The sequence below is a fragment of the Argopecten irradians genome, chromosome 1, assembly GCF_041381155.1.
Source record: "Argopecten irradians isolate NY chromosome 1, Ai_NY, whole genome shotgun sequence".
Classification (NCBI taxonomy): domain Eukaryota; kingdom Metazoa; phylum Mollusca; class Bivalvia; order Pectinida; family Pectinidae; genus Argopecten; species Argopecten irradians.
In genome coordinates, this window is record NC_091134.1 from 28739789 (window position 1) to 28765165 (window position 25377).

Here is a 25377-nt window from a genome sequence, read left to right on the forward strand (position 1 = left end):
ACAGTGGAACATTGCAGTGTTTTATCTGGACTGTGTTATTGTGTACGGGAAGAATTTCAGTCAGAAGATGGACAACTTGTATTGATGGCAGTCATGCATGAAGATACCTGACGGTGCCGATATGAAGTTGAAGGCCTATAAGGTGTCACTTGTTCTGCAGACAAGTGACGTTCCTGTGACATGTGGTGTCCAGGATGGCGTCCGGACTGATTCTTCAAGAACAGGGCAACGTTGAAGATGTAATCACCAGAGACCGATCCAGAACCATATGTCAGGAAGTTGGTTAAAACTTCGCATTAATAGCGAAGTGTCTACATGGCCATATCAAGCAATGTAAAGTTTGGTGGTAGACAACAGAAACTTTTGGTGACGTGAAGAAATGGTTAACTTCAACTTTTAGAAATCCAGACGTCCACACGGGGGATTTATGCTGAACACTGAAGCAAGAAACTACATGCTGTAGGAGCTGTGATGTCCCAAGTGTGACCTGGAACCTGTTACAACCAGTACCCAGGAGACACATGAACATGGGCTTATTCCAAAGATAATGTTGTGGTGGTGATCCATCCAGAGCGCTAGCCTTAGTAACCCATTTTTGTTGTGAAAAGAAAATGGACGAACCGGAAGATGTACCTGTCGTTGTGTGTGTACTTGTACGTATACCATGCCTGTCGCAGTACCGGAACAAGGCTGGGCTACGATGAACAAGTTTTGAAATTACCTGTTTTGCTGATGATGATCTATTGTGTGGTGGCCGTTCCAGATGACTATGAAGAACTGTGAAATGGACATTTCTGAAATATTATGTGACTTTCGCGCAAAGTTTCGTGTGATACCTATACGTAACGCATATAAGTGATGAACTTTACAATCCGGTGAATTATTATGTGACACATTCCTTTACGTGGATTTATATATGTGACACTAGGATATCAGTGATGAACAATTCTGTGAATTATTATGTGACACATTCCTTTACGTGGATTTATATATGTGACACTAAGATATCAGTGATGAACTTTACCAATCCGGTGGATTATTATGTGACACATTCCTTTACGTGGATTTATATATGTGACACTATAAGATATCAGTGATGAACTTTACCAATCCGGTGGATTATTATGTGACACATTCCTTTACGTGGATTTATATATGTGACACTAAGATATCAGTGATGAACAATTCTGTGAATTATTATGTGACACATTCCTTTACGTGGATTTATATATGTGACACTAGGATATCAGTGATGAACAATTCTGTGAATTATTATGTGACACATTCCTTTACGTGGATTTATATATGTGACACTAGGATATCAGTGATGAACAATTCTGTGAATTATTATGTGACACATTCCTTTACGTGTATGGATACCTATATGTGACACTTAATTTTAAAGCGATGCTAATACGTGGTTTTACAGTTTTATAATGAGCACAAAGTTCATTTCGTTAACATTACAATGGATTATTATATCTCCAATATGACATTTTCTTGTTAGATTTATTATGTTGATTATATGTTGTTGAAATAATTATGTGAATGAGAGTTGATTGTATGACATGTTTCTTTCATCATAAATATTAATAGTTCAGTGACTGTGAACGTGGATATATTGGAGCGTGTTTGATTTCGTGGTAAACGTGTTAAATTGTCGCGAAGCTGTTATTTTCTCAAAAAATGTTCCATTTCTAGATAATTACGCGTATTAACGTCTATTAAGTATAACGGAATGTACATCGGATTTTGCGCGCGGAAGTGGCTTCTAATATTTATGTACACCGGATATAGCGCGCGATATATATACTTTGTGTAGTTGGGGTGGTTTCCTCTTCGCGTAAATTTCCATGTTTGCAGTACCTGATTTTATCATTTTATACCATTGTTTAAATGTAATTCAGTTATAGATGTAGTATACCTTAACTTTTGTCGGAGACAAAACTTGAAAAGTTGGGGGTAGTGTAGCGTGGAAATTTATGTCACGCTTAGATTTTATTAGTTGTTCAAGTTAAAGTTTATTTGTATTGTAAAATAACAGTTTTATACTATTTAGTTGATAGTTTTAGTTTATATATATGCAGTATGTATAGTGTATATATACATACATAGGACAGTTAGGGGCCAGGTGGCCACGCGCACGTGCCCATCTGGGGTCGTTACGTATAAGGGAGCTAGGGCACCGCATTCCGTTTTCCATATAAGGAGTTGTTTACGACTAGGGCTGTGTATTAGGGTCCAGTTTGATAGACAGGTTGCATAAGGTGTTCGTATTAATAGTAACAGGGAGCTAAATTTAGATAGTGGTCACTCCGGCCAGCCAATTAGAGTTAGGTTGGGAGGGGGGATGGAAGTAGGTAGAAATACGTAATCATATTAAGATTCAGCCAATGAACGTGAGAATGAATATGGAAGGAGCGAGGTTTTAGCCAATTAGATCATAGTATGAAAGTGGTATAAAAGGGGGTGCACGTGAAGAAAAGACAGAGTACATGAAATTTTGGGACTTACTCCACGTATCTCAGGATCAGCTATTTTAATTCGGATTACTTTACTACACTTAGTGTGTTTGTGACTATGGAATTTCTACTTGGGATGTACTGTACGGATATTTCCTACATGTATCAGTGATGTGATATATACGGATTACTCTATCATTCTTAGTGTTTGTGACTATGGGATTTATACTTGGGATGTACTGAATACTTCGCCATTATGGATATTTACTAGGAGTAAACTTAAGTGAAACAGTGTACCAGTGTGTGCGTTCCTAATGGATTTATGGTGAACTATATTACATGGATGTTAATGTGAATAAATAGTGTGTGCGTTCCTGATGGATTTATTGTGAACTATATTACGTGGATGTTTATGTGAATAAATTATGTGAATTTTAAAGTGATGTTTTCTAGTTTTCCCTGCCGTAGTCACCTTCCATCACGGACTTACGATATACAATAGCGTCTCGTCATAGCCTAAGTGCTATCATATTTTGGAGAAACGCTACATATATATATAACTGTTTTATAGTTGTGTTTTTTTTATGTATATGGAAACCATCACATGGACATTGTTCTTTTATATATATATATATATATATATATATATATATATATATATATAATATATATATATCAGTAGTTGCACTAGGTTGATGGTTGAAATTTCAGGACGTGGTTCTTCCAGTGGTTGTTCAGTCTGTGCTTAAAGATGTTAATGTTTTCTGCGTTGACCACCTCTCTGGGAAGGGAATTCCAGAACTCAATTATTCTGTTACTAAAAACATACTTTGATGTGTTAAGACGGAAAGGTTTCTTTTAACAGCTTTTTGTCGTGTCCCCTTGTTCTGGCGTTTCTCGTTGGGGTGAACATATTTTCACTGTTGACAATGTCTATTTTATTGAGGACTTTATAGGTTTCCACCATATCCGCCCTTAATCGTCTGTATTCCAGTGTTGGAAATCCCAAGGTTCTGATCCTTTCAGGATATGGAAGGTTTTTGAGTTTAGTTAGCCTTTTGGTTCCACTTCTCTGGACATTTTCTAGTGCTTTGATGTCTTTCTTTAGCCATGGAGACCATATCACAGAACAATATTCTAAATGAGGTCTGACAAGAGTTTTGTAGAGTGTGGTTAAAGTTTGGTTTTCAAAATACACAAAGGTTCTGAAGATAGTTCCCAATATGCTGTTGGCTTTTGCTATATAGATTTGTTGACGTGGTTGGTGAACTTTAGTTTGTTGTCAACTAAAACTTCAAGATCCTTTTCAGTAGCCGTTTTCTCCAAGGGTATCCTTATATTACCATTTTTATACAGTATTGGTTGATTATGGGAAGGTTTCCTATTTCCATATGTTTGCATTTATCTTTATTCAATTTCATGAGCCATACTTTGTCTGTCCAGTCTGTGATCTTGTCAATGTTCAGTTGGAGCAAAGAGTTTAACCACACAGTTCACAATTTCAGGTATATCGTTGACATAATCAGGAAAAGAATAGGTCCGAGGACACTCCCTTGTGGTACTTCGCTCTTGACTTTCCTGCTTGTAGAACTTTCCCCGTTAATGATTACTGTTTGGTTGGATTGGAAAGGAATTTGCGTATCCATATGAGGATTTTCCCTCTGATCCCATGTGCCTCTAGTTTGTGCAGAAGTAGCCTTTGTGACACTTTATCGAAGGCTTTGCTGAAGTCTAACTATATTACATCCACATTACTACCATTATCCAATGTTTGTGTCCAATTTTCCATAACCTCCAGGAGTTGAGTAGTGCATGATTTACCAGACATGAATCCGTGTTGATCAGGCGAGAAAAGATTATTTGCTGTCATATATATGTTCGACAATTTTGTCACGGATGATGTTGTGCAGGATTTTACATGGCACTGATGATAAGCTAATTGGTCGATAGTTGTTAGGGTTTTTTGGTTGATCCCTTTTTGTGGATTGGACAAACATTAGCAGATGTCCATTGAGATGGTACTATTCCTTCGTCCATTGATTTCTTAAAGATGATAGTTAGCGTGTTTAACTAGGGTGTTTTTTGTTTCCACTATCAGTTTCCGATAGATTCCGCCTGGTCCTGGTGCTTTGTTTGATTTCTGTTTCGAAACTGCCTTTAACACCAACTCTTCTGTAATTTCGATGTTTTTTTAAAGGGAATGTAAAATTTCGGCTGGGAAATGGAGGCAATTCTATAGATCTAATATATTTAAATCTATGGTTATTACTCTAATGATTTTATGAGTTCAATAAAATTGTTTGATTTCTTTGATAGTTTTTCTTGTTGTATTTTGTTCTTTCATCTGTATTTTTTTTCAAATTTGAAACTGTGTGTTGTAACACTAAATTATATACCTCTTTAAAACGTTTCTTTGGCAGGATTAAGATATTGAGATAATCAGAAAATTATGTTGAATTATGTATACTTCCGGATAGGACACGAGTCAATGAATTGTCATGCTTTGATAAATTGTGTTTCTTTGATAAACACAATGTAGGTCATATACACTATTGTTGATCCAAAGATCTAATTTGACAATTTCCACAGTGATCATGTCAGCATGCCGAACCGACTATCACTTCATCATAGATGCTTTAACATGCTTCGTTAAATTGTATTACTTTAATATTTAATGTTTTACTTTTATTTCTGATATACATGTATTATTATTATTATTACATCAAGGAATGATCAAATTGAAGGCAAATTGCTGTGGAATTGGTCACATTTCTAGCGTACATTTAGCCATATATAAATATTGTAAATGAAATGCTATAATTAATAGCATTATACTTGTATATATATGTGTTTATAACGGAGACTATAGGAACGGACATGAGACAAAAATCGTTCCAACAGAATAATATTTCATTCGGAAGCTACAATTTTGTTTAAATGTCTATTTTCCAACCACCGTAAATAAAAACTTAATCTGAACCTCGAACAAGTTCTGATTGACAGGTGCCACCGCAAGATTGATTTGAGCAACAAAAATAGTGAGACAATTAAAACATCTACCTTATCCAGAACGTCTCAAATAATTAGGAATCCCATCTTTACAATATAGGAGATTAAGAGCAGACATGATCCAAACATTCCGGATACTGAAGGGATTCGAAAAACTAGAAAAAGGGGATTTCTTTGAAATTGAAACTAACAGAAGAACTAGAGGACACAAACTCAAAATTAGGAAACCCGAAACAAGATTATCTTAAGAGTAAACTCCTTTAACATCAGAGTGATTAATGATTGGAATAACCTATCGGAGGATGTGGTGGACAGTGTAACCATTAATGAATTTAAAAATAGACTAAGTAAACACTGGAAGAACCTGGATATAAAATTTCAACCGACCTGTATATAAAGACAACCCTCCCTGCCAGCAGATATATTACTGTTAAACTCTGTGAGACTGTGAGACTTTTTTTTTTTAAAGACAGTATTCAATTTTTAATTAAGAATGTGAGACATTATAAATATGGTATAAAACAAGGACCAAGGAACTGTAAATAGACATGCGGGGATTTGTGTAAATAGAAAAGAGGATCCCGCCAAACCACAACCAAACATATAAGGATTAAGAAAAAGTAACATTAAGGAAAAGGCGCAACTAAGCATCAATGATTACGAACTATTCAAGGTGGTCAAGAGACGGAATCGTCTAACAGACCGAAGCAAGGTAGACCAGGTAGATAGGTAAACATATTACATGAACTTGGACACCATGTCCACCTGTAGTGGACACCCTGTTCACACGTAGTGCACTCCATTTCAACCTGTAGTCTAAATCTTGTGCACTCCGTGTCTACCTGTAGTCTAAACGTAGTGCACTCCGTGTGCACAAGAGTGTAACCTTTAGTCTACTACCAACTGTAGGTTTATATTTCGTTCAAGAACGATAACTCGTTCTCTTCATTTACTTCTGAGGAGGAGGAGTACTCCAGTTTGGAATTACCTTTAAATTTGTAAGCATGTTCTGCTATATATAACAAAACGTCAGAAGATTCTCGAGTATTCTTTATTTGACAATACGAAAATCAGCACAAAAAACTTCAGACTTAAATATAGTGCTGCATACATATTGGGAAACAAATCATGGACATGATGCTACGATAAAATCAAACAAATAAACGCTTTATTACAATTGTATTATGGTGTTACTTAGTAACATGTTTGCTCGCCTGTGAACACATAACAATACATCAATACATGTATATAGATATAATTCACATCAAAATGGTGCTGCCAACATTCTTTCCCATATTGCTGTATGATGAACAGCTAAGCCAAATTGCTCTACGATAAACAATCTTTCATAAAACGTATGAAAAGAATAAATCGATGATAATTCAAGAACTTTTCAAGGATTATCATTAAATGATTTAGCAATGACTTTAAATCAAGCATTGATTTTTTTCAAGAATTAGTTCAAATGTGTAGTTTAATCAAAATAATTTTGAATTTTCATCGAAATACAAAACAGACTTTCAGAAACAAAAGGTGATTCACATGTGAAAGTCGCAAGCAAGTTTTTCTCGCTGGTTAAGTATACTCTTACATCCAATTGACTCCAGAAAAAGTGCATCATATGAATGTTCAATCGTAAAGTGTAGAAATTCATCCCTTGAGACGCATTGTATTGATTCACATGTGAAAATTGTAGGTTTTACTTGCCTGTTAAGCTAAGTTATACATCATAATAATCTCGGGAAATATGTTAAAAAGAAATAACATGAACTGGAAATAAACTAACAAGTTTAAGTATCAGAAGCATAATGGCGGACTCCTTTAAAAAAAAAGAATTTTAGATTTCTGCCGATTGTTTGCGAGAATAAATAAATCAAACCATCAACCATATATCCAAATGAAAGTTATTTCTTTTATGAAACACGTGTGTTGACCTTTTGATGCCAAATTCAATCCCAAGCTGTAACTTTCCATTTACTACCATTGTGTGAAGTTTGAACAAATTCCGTTGATGTGTTCTAAAGTTATCAACGTAAAATTTGTGGAACAATCTATTTTTAGTGACAGTGACCTTTGTAGTTGACCTTTTAACCCCAAATTCGATCCCATGCTATCGTATTTCCTATACTAACGTTGTTGTATGAAGTTTTAACAAAGTCCGTTGATGCGTTATCAAGTTATCATCCGGAAAGCAAAATTTTGAAACAACCTATTTTTAGTAACAGTGACATTTGCAGTTGACTGTATCTACGGATTAACCATCCTCGATAATCCAGGGGTGCCGATCACTTACAATCTCCACACCCTTGGACTATTAGCCTCACCAATTATACCATTTTTAATCCCCATCCCATATGAATGCTACAAATGGAATGTGAAAGCTATCCAATGCTTACATTCAGATAAGAAGTTACTAATATGGAAATAGCCAATTTGACCCTTTTTATATGAAAACAGCCAAATTGACCGCTTTGGCCCTGCCCCTCAGGCTCCCGGGGGATTAGCATAACAATTTGTGCAATTTTCAGTTAGTACCCCAGAAGGATACTACTTGTCAAATTTTGTTAAATTCTGACCAGCAGGTATGAAGTCGTTTGTTGACAGACTGACGGATGCGTACACATTTTAACTAAGAGAACTGTAATAATACAAAAAAATTACGAAAGTTTTGTAGGTTTTGTAATAATGGTTTTGTGATAATATATCTCATCGACATTTGAGCTATGAACATGTGTAGAAATAGATTTAAACAAGAGGCCCATATCGCTTACCTGGTTTGTAGTGCCAAGTGATATTCATGGTTTCTTTTCTGAAGGAATTTAAAGATTTTCCTCCAATTTTCCTATTGGGCTTCACTCTTTCTGCTCCAGGGGTCAGAGCTAAAATTGATACAAAATCTATGCCCATTCCCCCAAGAATGTTTCTGGCAAAATTTGGTTACTATTCATGCAGAAGTCTATGGCTAGCAACAATTTAAAGGAAATGTTGACGGACGACGCCCCATGACATAAGCTTACCGGCCCTTGGGGCCAGTGAGCTAACAATTATAAAATTGTAAACAGCATTATACCTTGGTACATATCAGGATATAACAAATAATTTATATTACGTTAGATCACAAAACGGTTAATATGGAGGGGATTTCAACAACCATTATTTATTGGAATAAATCTCATTAAAACTCATTAATATTAATAAATAGAAAACAAATTAAACAAGACATATTCTATAATTATATATACATAGATATATACATAGTAGGACTCAATATAACCTTAAAATATTACACATCAGTCTATTTATTTAAATTTAGATCAAGAGACTTGCACTTTTTGAGTTTAATTATAAAGAGTGCACCTCATAGTGATTAAAACATGCAGATTAGCCACATTCCGGGATCAAAAAGTATATGACTTTACAAAATACTCTCTGGTAATTCTTCTGGGAAAAGTAATTTAAAAGAAGAGGCCAAGAGGGCCTGTATCACTTACCTGATTTGTAATGCCAAGTAATGTTCTGAATACAGGATCAATGTTTCTTTTCTTCTAATATTTAAAGATTTATCTCTAAATTTCCTATCTGCCCCACGCTTTCTGCTCCAGAAGAGCCAAAATAAATACAAATTCTGCATCCCTTTCCTAGAGGATGTTTCTTTCCAAATTAGGTTACAATCCATGCAAAAATCTATGACTAATGGCGATTTGAAAGATTTACCTCTATTTCCAATATTGGGCTTGCCCTTTCTGCACTAGCCATTTCTTTAAGAATTATATGGAAATTTTGATTGAAGTAATGTTGAAAACCAAACATTGCTCTTTGTCATCTCATTTTATCCTGTTAAAGGATGTGTCCACAATTTTACCCTGCATTAATATACTCTCAGAACATTTTCTATCTGTGTAAATTAGTTTCAAAATTAAAATCCGGGAAAAGTTTTTGGCTGACTTGAATACTGATTTAAGTAAAAAAAATATGGTAACACATTCAAAAATATTGGTTGTCATAGTAACAAAACTTAGGCCTCTGATTGGCTGAAATTTACTTAATGTCAGAATTATGTGAAAATTGGTATATAGGGGTTACGAGATATGCTGAATAACATGAAGACATTTACAAAGTGCTTGGTTTCCATGGTAACAAAATGGGAAACTCTGATTGTTTGAAATTTAGCACTTTAGATATAAGTGTTATGAGGTCTGCTAAATGAGATAATTATAGTTTTGAAATATTTTTTTGCCAAGGTAATGAAATCAAGCTCCCTAATTCGGTCAAAAATAAGAATGTAGTCTCAAGGGCCTTAATAGTCACCTGGCTACCTTGGCAATAATCATATAGGAAATTAATTAGAGATAGTGTCGTGGTAGCCATCTTCGATTTGGGATCAACTAGAGATGTAACTACACTTTGTCAGGACCATGTCAGGATCATTTCATGCAAGTTTCAGCCAAGTAACACAGGTAGAACTTGAGAAGAAGTTCTATATAATTCCACATTGCTGTTTTCATGTTTTCAAGTACACAAATAAACTAGGATAACATAACTTAGCAGTGATTTAACTTGTATAGCACTGTTAATAAGCACACAAACCTTGACCTAGAATGAAGGTCAAGATAATCAATTTGAACATATTTTGTAGCCCTTCATCCCAGCATGTCACATGCCCACTCAGGTTCCTATGCCTCTTGGTTATTAAGAAGACATTTAAAGAGTTCAGCCTATTTGACCTCTGTGACCTAGAATGAAGGTCAATGTCATTCATTTGAACAAACTTGGTAGCCCTTCATCTCCGCCATGTGATCTTAATGGAAGGTCAAGGTCATTCATTTGAACAAACTTAGTAGCTCTTCATCCCAGCATGCTACAGGCTCAACATCAGGTTTCTAGGCCGCTTGGTTATTAAATCGTTAACAGATTTTAGCCTACTTGACCCCTGTTATCTTGAATGAAGGTCAAGGTCATTCATTTAAACAAACTTTGTAGCCCTTCATTCCAGCAGGCTATAAGTCAGAAAAGCCCAAATATCAAATCTCTAGGCCTCTTTGTTATTCACAAGAAGCTGATTAAAGGCTTTAGCTTTTTTGATTCCTGTGACCTTAAATGAATGTCAATGTCATCTGTTTGAGCAACCTTGGTAGCCCTTCATCCTAACATGTCACAGGCCTAATATCAGGTCTCTATACGATGACGGACAATGTATGATGACAACAGGTCATCCTAACCTGATCACCTAAAATCTTTGTAAAATAATCAACAAACACACAAAATAACAAGAATTATCCATTTGGATTTTCAATCTTTGAATCATATCTATCCTTGGTCCCTTTTAGCCCTCCCACAGCCCGCGGAATTGTTGAAACCAATGTACACAATTTCATTGAATTTGCTTTAGTAAAAAAAAAATGAAAACTTTTTTATCTAAAATGTTTATGAGTACACTAAGGACAACTATGGACATCAGGCTATTAGAATAGGTCACTTGAGACTGCAGTGACCTAGCTATAAGGTATCCTGTACATCCCTCTCAGAACTGGAATTTTTGGTCTTTCAGAAACAGATACCATTTCTATCCATATAAAACCCTAGTCCACTTTGGTTGAAGATCATGGAGGAAACACTTGCATAGCTCCTGATCATAATAGGGCCTTCCAAGATGGTGACCTTTTCTGCAGGTCTCTTTGCCTTGTACGCATCACTAATTCCTTTGATTAGGGACTCGTAGAACTCGTCAACATTATATGTGACTGTCTCGTTCTCTTTAGGATTGTAGAGGAGAGGGTGATGACAAAATGTGACAAAGGGGATGCAGGTACTCCAGGGATTCCAGCGTTGGGCAAATGTAGGCTCCTCCCCTTTGTTCCAGCGGATCTGAATTCCTCCATGTTTCCTTTCTCTGGAATTATGAATGGTTAATAACTTTACATTTCACACTTTCATATTATAGTCATGTATTTCATAACATATATACAGGTTTACATTTATGCAACATACATTGGTACAGTTGATACGAACATGGATAATACGAAGTAAATTTTTGGTCTGAATGACAACAAGAAAAGTGGGTCCGAATCGCTCACCTGCTATTTGGTAATCATGCTGTATACTTAATACAAAAGAAAATCAATAAGAATTTCTATCATGTCCCAGCATGTCACAGGCCAAATATCAAGTCTTCGGGCCACTTGGTTATTAAGAAGTCATTTAAAGATTTTCACCTTTTTGAACCCTGTGAACTTGAATGAAGGTCAAGGTCAATGCTTTGAACAAACTTGGTAGTCCTTCATCACAGCATGCTATAAGCCAGATCATTTGTTCAATTTTGAATCCCCATGCTAATGTTTCTGGCCAAATTTGGTTACAATCCATGAAGAACTCTATGACAAGTAGCGATATAAATGGTTAACCTCTATTTCCCCTATTAAACCCTGCCCCTCCTGTCCCAGGGGTCGGAGCCATTTATACAAACTCTGCTCCCCTTCCCCATGGATGTTTCTGGCAAAATTTGGTTACAATCCTAGTAGAACTCTATGACTGGTAGCGATTTTTAGGAAATGTTGATGGATGACGGAGGGATGACAGATGGTGCACCATGACCTAAGCTAACTGGTCATTCCGGCCAGGTGAGCTAACCAGAATTGTTAATGGACAGATGAACAAATCATGGACGAAAAGAAATCTGATGATGGTGGGCTACAAATAGGAACAAACACCTTCAGACTTACGGCATGAGACTTTTCTCCGGATACTTGAAATCACCAATGCAGACAGTATCGATAACCCACAGAAGGATACGCTTGAATTCCTCCACTTTGTTTAATATGAAGTGATATTTGAAGATCATTACAGAATTTTCAAACAGTAGCACAATCTTCTCTCTCTCATTGTCCCAATGGTCAATTCTGAAAATAAAATGAATTTGTCTTATTGTGTATGAAATAAGATAAAACAATAGGCATACCAATACAACAACAAGAATTCCACATAAGTGGGTGTGTCGCCTGCACAGCATCACAAAAAGTAGTTATTTACAGTTGAAAATATTGATAATAATTTAGGTGATGTAATCAAGTTTCATAACTCTTGCAAATATTTTTGGATTTTGAAAAGTACAGTATCGATATCTCATTAATATAAAGCAACATACCAAATTTGGTTGAAATCGGACAATAAATATTTAAGTTATCGAGCAGAAAACATGGATTTTTCTGTTTTGATGATTTTAAAGTCCCATAACTCTTGAAAATATTGACGGATTTTGACCATTATTGAACTCATCCAAGATCTCATTAATATAAAACAATTATGAAATTTGGTTGAAATAGGTCGATAAATATTTAAGTTATCGAGCAGAAACCATGGATTTTTCTGTTTTGACGATTTTAAAGTCCTGTAACTCTTGCAAATATTGACGGATTTTGATCATTATCCAAGTCATCCGAGATCTCATTGATATAAAGCTATATACCAACTTTTGGTTGAAATCGGACAATAAATACTTCAGTTATCGCACGGAAACCGTTTCCCGGACACCGATGGCGACGCCGACATAGTGATACCTAAGTGTCGCCCTTGCGCTGCAAGCGACACAAAAACCCCTTATTCCCCACCCCACACCCTCTTAAATGTCATCCATCGTCTTTCTTGTACAATATATAACAAAAACCACAAACCTCACCTGTCACTGTCCAATATGTTAAGTACATAGCAGTCCATTATTTCCATTAACCTGTCACTGTCCAATATGTTAAGTACATAGCAGTCCATTATTTCCATTAACCTGTCACTGTCCAATATGTTAAGTACATAGCAGTCCATTATTTCCATTAACCTGTCACTGTCCAATATGTTAAGTACATAGCAGTCCATTATTTCCATTAACCTGTCACTGTCCAATATGTTAAGTACATAGCAGTCCATTATTTCCATTAACCTGTAGCTGTCCAATATGTTAAGTACATAGCAGTCCATTATTTCCATTAACCTGTCACTGTCCAATATGTTAACTACATAGCAGTCCATTATTTCCATTAACCTGTAGCTGTCCAATATGTTAAGTACATAGCAGTCCATTATTTCCATTAACCTGTAGCTGTCCAATATGTTAACTACATAGCAGTCCATTATTTCCATTAACCTGTAGCTGTCCAATAAGATCAAAAGTTTGACAGCAAGAATAATGAAGTGTCAAAGGTAACATATTGGACAACACCAGGTGAAAGTTTTAGTATAGTCAAATGATAGACAAATAAACAATGAAAACTGAATACAGATATTCAAAATCTATGTTTTTCTGAAATATATTGCTACAAAAGGATATTAAAAAGTAAATTCCAATGACCGTATTCTCTGCATACAGGTAAAAATCCAAAAAGATGATAGATTCAAAACACATATCCAAGCACTTTACTATTTCATTGGTAAAGGTTTGAAACACTTGTTAGAAATATCAGGGCCATAAATTTTTTTATTTAGGAATGAAAAAAGCATGATCTTTCAACTACCCCATGATCACTTTACCTTATTCATGACCATAATCATGTTCAAGGCTATGAAAATATATATGTATTCCTGGTCATTAAAATACTGAATAAAAATCATGGTCAAAAAGCTATTGGGAAATTTCACGACCATGAAATTAAGATCACAAAATTTGAAGGGCATGAAAAATGATTTTCATGATTTTTTTCTGATCATGATTACTTTACCTTTTTCATGGTCATTTTCATGAGGTTTAAATTCAAAGCTGAATTTAGACATAAAGAGGATATTATTTGGTTTTGCAGATGAAGATATAAAAGAAAACTTTATTCCAATCAACTTTATTATAATTTACTCAAAATACTATATATATATATATTTCATGTCAAGAAAGAAGACAAACTTAAACATAACCGAATTGGAAACATACCTTTTAAAAATGCACAAAATACATAAAACAATTGCCCTAAAACAAAATAACATACAGGAATTTACTTTAACATGGCAGGACATCCAACAAATATTTAATGTTTTAAACAGAATTGATAAATCTATCTTCTACCAATATACACATACTGTAGATATGAATAGATACATTAGATGATTTTTATGTAGACTACATTTATATGCTGATCTGTATTTCTAGTACAGTTGTTAAATTTCGATTTGTTTATCTATCCGCTGATCATAAATAGACTATGAAAGATTGAGTGAAAGTGATTATGATGAGTTATCTAGTACATGTATGTAAGTCGTGTGGTGAATGAGAGCCCTCCTGTGTAGGCATTTTTGTTTTATATTTTTGAAGGCTTACCTCAAGGCCCCAACCTTGGGAACCAGTGATAGAGGTCGAAGCATGCTGACCAAACAAAACCATTACAGAATAAGGGGACAAAACAAAAGATTACTAAAACCTCATACGAGTCTTAACATTCGGAAAGCTTTATTTGCAATCAACGCCTGGAACTCCTTACCTTCCGAAATTGTGAATGCAGAGTCAGTGAACAAATTCATGACCCTGAAGTTTTACCCTAGAACAAATTCATGACCCTGAAGTTTTACCCTAGCTAGTAGCTGCTATTAAAGACATTAGTATAAGCATGCTAGAGAACAAGGGACATAGAGTGCATTCAATATATATAAGGTATAGAACTGGATGTGCTTAAGATATCATTAGCTCAAGTTTTTTTAATTTTTATTTTAGTTTTGCGCAATTATAATTATGTAGAGACAAATTGGGTATACAGTGGACCCTCAATAATCTGGACACCTTCGTTCCCAGCCTAAACTGTCCAGATTAAGAATTTTCTGGAGTGCCGAATTTCATGTTCTTAGTTAATTTTAAAATTGTCATGTAAGAGTTACTCCTCTTGACCTCGTAATCGATAACAGGTTTTTATGTAACATACCGGGTATGTGTACTAAAATAAATACTTCGTTTGTTCTGTTTTAAAGGATTTTTTCTATATCATTACATTAAGAATGTGAAATAAACGTTTTTCTTTTTAAAAGATGAAACCAAAAGCCATCAATGATTGCGTACGATGTATGCCAGTATAGCTACATATCCAACTCTTAATCTGTCGTACGGCAAACTTATGTTTTATGTTTCAAAATGCCTAACCGAGGATCTATATCTACTCCTTGGTCAAACAAAACTATGATAATAAATAGTTATGAATACTTTATAGACTAATGGAGATGTTATTTTGAATATTGTGTGTTTTCATTGACCATTTCCACAAATCTTTTCTTTCTGACTAGTTAACAGATGTTTTGTAACAACCAGGTGCACGTTCACATCTAAATTCCTATACACAATGTCACACACATACGTGTCTATATGACATGTGCCATATTCTTTAACATCATATATACCATAGATAATGAATTTGTATTGGTCGACATAAATTTAAAATACTAATTAATTTTGTGAGTAGTATCTCACTTTGTATTGGTCGACATAAATTTAAAATACTAATTAATTTTGTGAGTAGTATCTCACTTTATTGTACACCTGTAGCTATGACCTGACTGCTGTCGCTATGACAACAGACACGGTGTCAAGTATAGTGTGTATTTTACACATGACTGAGGTTGGCATAGCATTAACAATGCACGTGGCGACAGAAAATCATCAGGATTATTGCGGGAAATAACTAAGGAAAACTACATTCCGTTCCCATAATGGAGTTTTGGATTTGGAATCCTTTCCAGACTAGTGAGTATAAATAACATTATGGAAATTCGTTCCTTGACATTTCAATCCAAATTGTGAGTTTTCTGGACTGTCATGCATATCAGCGTCCGAATTATCGCGGGTCCACTGTATTCGGTATATAAAAATGAATAAATCCTACTCTGTTAACAGCCAGGCTCCAACTCGTTTTCCATCAAGTTCTGCCTTTGCTTTCTGTTCACACACTGACACAGCTTTTTCAAAGTTGGATTCCTGAAAGTAGACAATATGAAGAAAACATTGATATGAATAAATAATAGATAAATTGATGTAAAAGTTATATATATACCCTCACTATTATTATAATAATGAGTTGTTTCCTTTATATAATTTTTAAATTTGAATTACCCAAAAAAGTCCCATTATAGATATCAGGGTGGAGGATCACTTGACTCAAGTTAATATGTTTCACGGAAAGATGATGACGTATCCTTCCATTTCGGGCATATTTTCCAGGCAGCTTATATATTACAACTCAATCCTTGTAGTCATTGCCTAATTCCATTTCTGTGTAATCCTTTATCCAAAATCATATCAGTTTTAGAGAACAATATGCCAAAAGATTATGAGATTGGCATTTTGAGCTTGAACACGCTCTAATTTTGGACAGAGGACAAGAGACCAAAGGGCCTTGAACACGCTCTAATTTTGGACAGAAGACAAAAGAACAAAGGGCCTTAACGGTCATTTGACTTCCTTTCGAATTTGTATAGAAAATTAATTAGATATAGTATCATGGTAGCCATCTTTGATTTGGGATCAGCCAGAGATATAACAACACTTTGTCAAGACATGATATCAAAATCATTTCATCCGGATTTCAGCCAAAATGGCACTGGTAGAACTTGAGAAGAAGTTCAAAATGTATCTTTCACTTTTTTTTGTTTTCAAGATGGCGGCTGTGCCTGCAATCTTGGATTTCAGATTGACCAAAAAAAAATAACTCTTGGTCATGACCAGGTCAGGATCATTTCAGGCAAATGATAGATACATTTCACAGATAGAACTTGAGAAGTTCAAAATGTGTTTTCTAGATGGCGGCTGTGGCGGCCATCTTGGATTTCGGATCAAAGCCAAAAATACCAAAACTTTTTCGTGACTATGTCAGGACCACTTCAAGCAAGTTTCAGCCAAATCGCAGTTGTAGAGTTTGAGAAGAAGTTCAAAATGTGTGTTCAAAATGGCAGCTGTGGCGGCAATCTTGGATTTTGGATCTACCGAACAATAACAACACTTTGTTGGGACCATGTCAGGATCATTTCAGGTAATTTTCAGCCAAATCGCACCAGTAGAACTTCCTAAAAGAAAATTTAACTAAATTGACAATCTTAACTGGGATCCCGGTTTAGGAAACACGGATCCCAGTTGGATTAACAGGGATCCCGCATGACCGGGATCCTGGCCGGGATTTCACATGACTGCGATCCCGGCTGGTCACAGAAGAGTTACTCCTCTTTTTCGGAACTCTTTTGTGTTTGGACAGTTCAAAATTAAGATGGAGGCTACAGGTTGGGTAGTCTAAGTATAATTTATTTGTGGATTTTAGGATATCAGCATTTGGGTAAGTTTTATTATGTTGCAAAAGTCATTTTATAAGCCCAAAAGAAAAGAAATACATAGATTGCATTCACAGTATTGTTTTTGTTTTTTTAATAGAAATGATCAGTAACCTTGAAGCATGATCTTTCTGAGTGCTGAATGTGCTAAGTCATTTATTGATAAATACCTCGGGTAAGTTACAACTAGGCCATGGTGGCCATTATTAGTATTTATAAGTTTAAACTGAATTTAAACAATATTTTGTCTGTGTATAGCATTATAAGTTTACACAATTATGAAAAGAACAAAGCTTTAGTGCAATTCAAAATTCAATAATATTCTTATTAACTGTTAAGTTGTTGTAACACATCTCAAGGGTTATTTCATAAAATGTTTTAACTCTTTGTTCGAAAAAGAACTGCATACAAATTTGATTTTTTTTGTTCATTGAAAAAGCAAAATTAGTTATGACCAATATTGCAAAAGATAGAAATCACTTGGATCTCACCAGGATTTTGTCCCAACCGGGATCGTGGGAAAATATCCTGGCAGGATCTCACCCGGCATTCCCAGTCAAATTTTCTCTTGGGTTGATAAGAAGTTCAAAATATGTTTTCGAGATGGCAGCTGTGGTACGGTGGCCATCTTGGGTTTCAGATCGACCGGAAAAATGACAACACTTGGCCATGACCTGTTAGGATCATTTCAGGCAAATTTCAGCCAAATTGCACTAGTAGAACTTGAGTAGAAGATCAAAATATGTTTTCAAGGTGGCCACTGCGGCAGCCATCTTGGAATTCGAATTGACCTGAAAATAACAATACTTGATTGTCATTTTTCATGCAAGTTTCAGCTAAATCGCACTGGTAGAACTTGAGAAGTTTAAAATGTGAAAAGTAAACGCACGGCGAACAACAACGGACGAAACATGATGACTATATGTATATAGATGACCTAAAAAAGGCGATGAAAATTTAATTTGTTACAACTACCTGCTTTGTAATTTGTTTTAACCTTTCAAAAGCCCCATGTTGTACCCTAGAAATTTGTAAATTTTATATTTAAACTATGGATTTTATAGTTAAGTCCTACTTGCAACTAATTATTTTTAATGATACAGCAAAAAAATTACATTAAACAATTTTTTTTTACAAGTCACTTAACCTCTGAAAAGAAACAAGAGATCCTAGAGGGATCTACGTCTGATAATGGAAAGAGTGATCTTTTCTCTGCTTTTCAAACTTTAACTACATGTACATATCACTACATATGAATTTTGAGAAAGATCCTTTCAGAACTTTCTGAGATATATAACAAACTTCAATTATTAAAATCAAAGATGGCTACCTGTTGGCCATCTTGTTCACCGATCTATCCAAAAATGCAATATGTACAACAAAGGTCCTACGGAACCTGCAAATGAATTTGAGAACGACTCCTTCAGTACTTTATGAGAAATAGCACTAACAAACTTTAATTGTCAAAAGGGATCCCAGAGGGATATTCGCATCCACCAGAGAATGATCTATGTCTGAGAATGGAAAAATTGATCTTTTCTCTGCTTTTCAAACTTTTTCAAACATACTACATATTAAATTTTAGACAGATCGCTTCAGTACTTTATGAGAAATAGCAGTTACAAACTTCAACTATCAAAATCCAAGATGGTTACTTGGCGGCCATCTTGTTGATCGATCGGTCCTAAATCGCAATATGCCAAACAAGATGGCTGCCTGACGGCCATCTTGTTGATCCATTGGTCCCAAAACGCAATATGCACAAATAGGGCCCTAGACGAACCTATATATGAAATTTGAGAATGATACTTTCTGTACTTTCTGAGATATAGCGATAACAAACTTCCAGCTATCAAAATCCAAAATGGCTGCCTGGTGGCCATCTTGTTGACCAATCGGTCTCAAAATGCAAAATGTACAACTAGGGCCCTAGGGAAACCTACATATGAATTTGAGATAATCCTTTCCGTACTTTCTGAGAAATAGTGATAACAAACTTTTAACTATCAAAATCCAAGATGGCTGCCTGGTGGCCATCTTGTTGACCAATCGGTTCCAAAACCCAATATGCATAACTAGGTCCCTAGGGGAATCTATATGTGAAATTTGAGACAGATCCCTTCAGTACTTTGTGGAAAATAGCGATAACAAATTTTAACTATCAAAATCCAAGATGGCTGCCTGGTGGCCATCTTGTTGATTGATTTGTCCCAAAATTTGTTATGCACAACTATATAAGGGCCCTAGGGGAACCTACATATGAAATTTGAGACAGATCCCTTCAGTACTTTCTGAGGAATAGCGATAACAAGAATTGTTAATGGACAGACGGACAGACGACGGACCACGGATGAAAGGCGATTTGATTACAGATGGTGGGCTAAAAAAATGCCCAACTTGGATAATTTATATATTGTAGAAAAAAACAACAGGTAAATGTCAAGCTCTGATGTTTTTAAATGAAATCAATGAAGAATCAAGGATATGTTTTAGCTAACTTATTTCAATTTTTAAAAACATTTATTTTTTACCAACATTTAACCTGCAATGACCCAGTATTAGATATGTGCACATTTGTAAACAAAAACACTTCCATATATATGTTCAGTGTTAATGTGGTTACATGTATTTACTGAGTTTTGTTTACATTTTTGCCTGTGCAAGCTACATGCTACTGTGACTCTCAGACACATTTGCAGTACACACAAGCAATGTGAGACAGAACACATATCTGGAAAAAAAAACTTAATACCTCAATTAACTAAGCCAATCTCGAACAAATCCTAAATGCCATATCAAAGGTTGACTTTTTTTCGATAACAAAGAACACAAAACCTTGCAATACCCTCATGTCGTCGGCAGATTTTAATGGCGAGACATAATGTAACATACTAACATAACAATTGGCGTATAGTATACTCAGTATATAATACGTTTCTCAAGCATAAATTATGCAAACAATCACATGCAATAATTTCCAACATTCAGGAGAAAATGTTAAGCTCATTGTCAAAATGTGACAGGTGTGTTGTTGACATTTCCAAGGGTGTAACACAGGTTATGATTGTGTGCTGAAAATGTAGAGACGGTATTTTCGTGTTTTGCAACATATCAACCTAATAAATATACGAATACTATCATTGTCTCCAGTTAAGCAATAGAATATTGTTATTTGTTATAATTTCTTCATGCAAATTACCCTAAATGGCCTCATATGAACTATTCTTATGGAAACAACATATCTACCTCGTGAAGCTATTTTCGACAGATACTTGGCTCAAGTTTAGGTCTGTTATTTTAGTATATGGTGTTATCAAAAAATTCCAAAAGTAAATGCGCATAGATTGAAGATATTATAGGATAATTCTTGACATTTTAGACCATAACTTATAGTGGTGTCTTAGAATTTCGTACATTTCTGGAATTTGATTTTAATCACGTTAAAATTTAAATTTGAGTGTAGCTGGATTGAACTTGGTCGATCATTGGTGACCAGGTACAGAGACCGTACAGAAGTATTCAGAAGTAAATGGCCGCCATAACGTCATGTGAACATCTTCCTTGGAAAAATTAAACTCTTTATAAAAAATATATGTGTTGTGATATTGACCTAATATTTGGTGATCTGACCCTTGGACTTTCGTACTTCCTTCAGACAATGGGGAATCGATTGGTATAAACCTTGAATGTATTCTACATCAATGCCTTGCCAGATGGTTTGTATTGTGTCAAAAAGTTCTGTTTGATTAGTGATGTTGTTGACCACTGTTTTTAGTCGTATTTTAAGTTTTAACCACACATTTTCGATGATATTTAAATCAGGACTTTGTGGGGGCCATTCTAAAACAGGAATACCATGGTTTGTAAAATATTCAGACACAACACGAGCCTTGTGAACTGGAGCATTGTCCTGTTGAACAAGAGGCCCAGAGGGCCTGTATCGCTCACCTGGTTTGTAATGCCTAGGAATGTTCTGAATACAGGTTCATTGTTTCTTTTCTGAAGGAATTTGAATATTTACCTCTAATTCCCCTATTGGGCCCCACTCTTTCTGCTCCAAGGGGTCAAAGCCAAAATTTATACAAATTCTGTTAACCCCAAGGATGTTTCTGGGCCAAATTTGGTTACAATCCATGCAGAACTCTAGGACAAGTAGCGATTAATAGTATTTACCTCTATTTCCCCTATTTGGCCCCGCCCTCCTGCCCCCAGGGGGTCAGAGCCAAAATTTATACAAGTTCTGTTCCCCTTCCCCCTAGGATGTTTCTGGCCAAATTTGGTTACAATTCATGCAGAACTCTAGGACAAGTAGCGATTTATAGGATTTACCTCTATTTCCCCTATTGGGCCCCGCCCCTCCTGCCCCCGTAGGGTCAGAGCCAAAATTTATACAAGTTCTGTTCCCTTTCCGCCAAGGATGTTTCTGGCCAAATTTGGTTACAATCCATGCAGAACTCTAGGACAAGTAGCGATTTATAGGATTTACCTCTATTTCCCCTATTGGGCCCCGCCCCTCCTGCCCCCGGGGGGTCAGAGCCAAAATTTATACAAGTTCTGTTCCCCTTCCCCCAAGGATGTTTGTGGCCAAATTTGGTTACAATCCATGCAGAACTCTAGGACAAGTAGCGATTTATAGGATTTACCTCTATTTCCCCTATTGGGCCCCGCCCCTCCTGCCCCCAGGGGGTCAGAGCCAAAATTTATACAAGTTCTGTTCCCTTTCCCCCAAGGATGTTTCTGGCCAAATTTGGTTACAATCCATGCAGAACTATAGGACAAGTAGCGATTAATAGGATTTACCTCTATTTCCCCTATTGGGCCCCACCCCTCCTGCCCCCGTGGGGTCAGAGCCAAAATTTATACAAGTTCTGTTCCCCTTCCCCCAAGGATGTTTCTGGCCAAATTTGGTTACAATCCATGCAGAACTCTAGGACAAGTAGCGATTTATAGGATTTACCTCTATTTCCCCTATTGGGCCCCGCCCCTCCTGCCCCCGGGGGGTCAGAGCCAAAATTTATACAAGTTCTGTTCCCCTTCCGCCAAGGATGTTTCTGGCCAAATTTGATTACAATCCATGCAGAACTCTAGGACAAGTAGCGTTTTATAGGATTTACCTTTATTTTCCCTATTGGGCTCCGCCCCTCCTGCCCCCGGGGGGTCAGAGCCAAAATTTATACAAGTTCTGTTCCCCTTCCCCCAAGGATGTTTGTGGCCAAATTTGGTTACAATCCATGCAGAACTCTATGACTAGTAGCGATTTAAAGGAAATGTTGACGGACGGACGACGGACGACGGACGGACGGACGGACGGACGGACGACGGACGACGGACGCCGCGCCATGACATAAGCTCACCGGCCCTTCGGGCCAGGTGAGCTAAAAATGTAGTTTTGGTTTGCAAAGTGTCTTGCTAAAACTGGCCACAAATTCTCTTCCAAAATTTCAATATATTTTAGTGAATTGATGGTTCCATTTACACTGCAAACAGTACCAACTCCATGATGGGTCATACACCCCCAAATCATCACGGAAAGTTTCCGGTGTGACCGCAGACAGAAGTGGCCGGTATGCCTTTTTTTTTTGCCTCCATATAAAAATTCTGTTGTCATTACTGATCACGATTTGACTTTCATCAGAAAAAATAACATCTTTCCAATAGTTTTCTACAGTCAGATTTCTTCTATCAAAGCAAAATGTCACTCATTTCCTCAAATTGACTTCACGCACAACCATGGTTTTCTTCACCACCCTTCTACGGTATCCCCGATTTTTTAAATTTCGGTCAATCGTTTTATAACATGTACATCATTTACAGTGTTCCTGTAGTCATTTAATTCGGTTGTTACTACATCCAGCATTTTTCTCTTTTTTCCGCGCACAACTTGTAAGAGCCTTCTCTGGTCGCGATCTGTCAAATATGGCGTCCTTCCACATCGATGTGTATTTTCAATGTTTCCTCGTCTCATATATCGTTTCCAAATATCAGAATTTGTAGATTTTGGTATGCCTAACCTATCTGTAACAATTGTTTGTTTTATCCCACCTTCTATCATCGCTACGACCGCTTTTCTTAAGCCTGATGTCACTTCTTTACCACAACGACCCATGTTATTTCCATGAATTCCTGCGATTCCGTCAGCAGACGACGTAATTTATTTTTACCGCCACAACATTACGCATGACGTCATCTTTCCGATGACGTATACGATGACACAAACCAAGCCTCCAAACTGGATTTATTCAGATTTTTACGCGCCGCACGAAATTTAGCGGTTTATTTCCCGACGCGTTTGTCCGAATACTTCTGTCCTGTCTCTGTAGCTCAGTCGGTAGAGCACTCAGCTAGTGTTCGGAAGGTCCCGTGTTAGAAACCCGGTCTGGCGGCTTCATTTTCTCCTCTCCTATTACAGAAGTATATTTTCAGTTTTTGACAATATTATACCATTGTGTTCTTTACTTTAATTGATTTAAAGAAATATGGTGTGCTGAAAGTTGGAATTCTTAAGTTAAAAATCTCATTTCAGGTATTCGGCATATACCAGGTACTGTATACCCATAGTCAAGTCCAATAGCCTTTAAAAAGAAGCCCCTAACATTGAATAGAACATCTTCATATGCAAGCTAAATGTTCAATGTTACTATGCAATTAATTTATGGTAAACAAACTCGGCTAGTATTTGAACAAGCTTAGCAAGTGTAAATATAAATTATAATTATATTTAAACTGTAACTAGGCCTAATTCTCAGATCCCTGTGATAGGACTAGATGTTGAAATCAAACAACAATGATAATCAGGTGCATTCGATCAGATCATTACTCACAGTCACATGACTATCGACCCTCGCCATGACTATAATGTAAATAAACTGAACTAGGCTAACAGTGTGGGGAATTTTATCTACATGTATTAGTTCTGATAATATGTATATCTATATATTTTTTACCTTGTAACTAAAGTAGTGCTGGGCAATTTTTTCATCCTTCACAACCCCGGGTCTCATCGACGTCCGACTTGTTGTTGATTTGACACTCTGTCGTCCGTATACGCTACCGGGACGCTGCTGACGGTTGAACTGACCGGGCACTCCAGCAAATTTTACCTCTGGTTCAACCCCGTCTACCCCCGGACCTCCACCTCCGATCTGTAATGTCGCACCCACAAACTGTCCTTCGACATTTGTCCTATCGTCCTCCAAATGCGAGTCCTGCGTCACTTTGGTTTGGGTGTCGGCCATTTTTGAATTTAGACTCGTTATAATTAGATGGAGTTATCTCCCGCTAGCCTAATTGCCAGATTGAGTGAAGATTTCATAAACAAGAGGCCCATGGGCCTTACTAATAACGGTCATCTCATGGCACAAAACAACAAATTTAAGTCACAGTAAAAAGTAGTGGTTAACAATTATTATAAACTCAATACAAGGAACTCTTTAGTTGAATTTATAAGTTTCTGTAATAGATACAGTAAACGTCATTTGTTGAACAAACTTGAAAGCCCTTAATTCATCCATATATGGTTTTAATCCATTCAAAGATGCAATAATCTACTCAAGAGTTCGGGAGGAGTAGGCTTTTAAAGCCAAATTTTATCAAAGTTCCCCCTTCTGAGCCCCGCTCCTCTGTCCCAAGGGGTCGG

At 36.3% G+C, this 25377-nt stretch overlaps 1 protein-coding gene across 1 annotated transcript; it reads right to left on the minus strand.

Annotated features, from left to right (window-relative positions):
• Window positions 1-6508: 6508 nt before the first annotated feature.
• Window positions 6509-25004, minus strand: LOC138323153 (tumor protein p63-regulated gene 1-like protein). Its single transcript, XM_069267562.1, has 4 exons — window positions 24686-25004; window positions 16307-16398; window positions 12191-12367; window positions 6509-11361 (listed from the first exon to the last, which is right to left on the minus strand). Exons 1-4 carry the CDS (start codon window positions 24974-24976, stop codon window positions 11016-11018), a joined length of 906 nt encoding a protein of 301 aa, XP_069123663.1. The 5' UTR covers window positions 24977-25004; the 3' UTR covers window positions 6509-11015.
• Window positions 25005-25377: the final 373 nt, after the last annotated feature.

What these genes read in the sequence shown, in the direction of transcription:
- LOC138323153 (XM_069267562.1), bottom strand. Translation starts at nt 24,976, where the DNA reads ATGGCCGACACCCAAACCAAAGTGACGCAGGACTCGCATTTGGAGGAC. An exon ending in AGCACTACTTTAGTTACAAG is followed by an intron (nt 16,399 to 24,685) that starts GTAAAAAATATA and finishes GTCTACTTTCAG; the next exon opens with GAATCCAACTTTGAAAAAGC. An exon ending in GGAGCCTGGCTGTTAACAGA is followed by an intron (nt 12,368 to 16,306) that starts GTAGGATTTATT and finishes TTTTATTTTCAG; the next exon opens with AATTGACCATTGGGACAATG.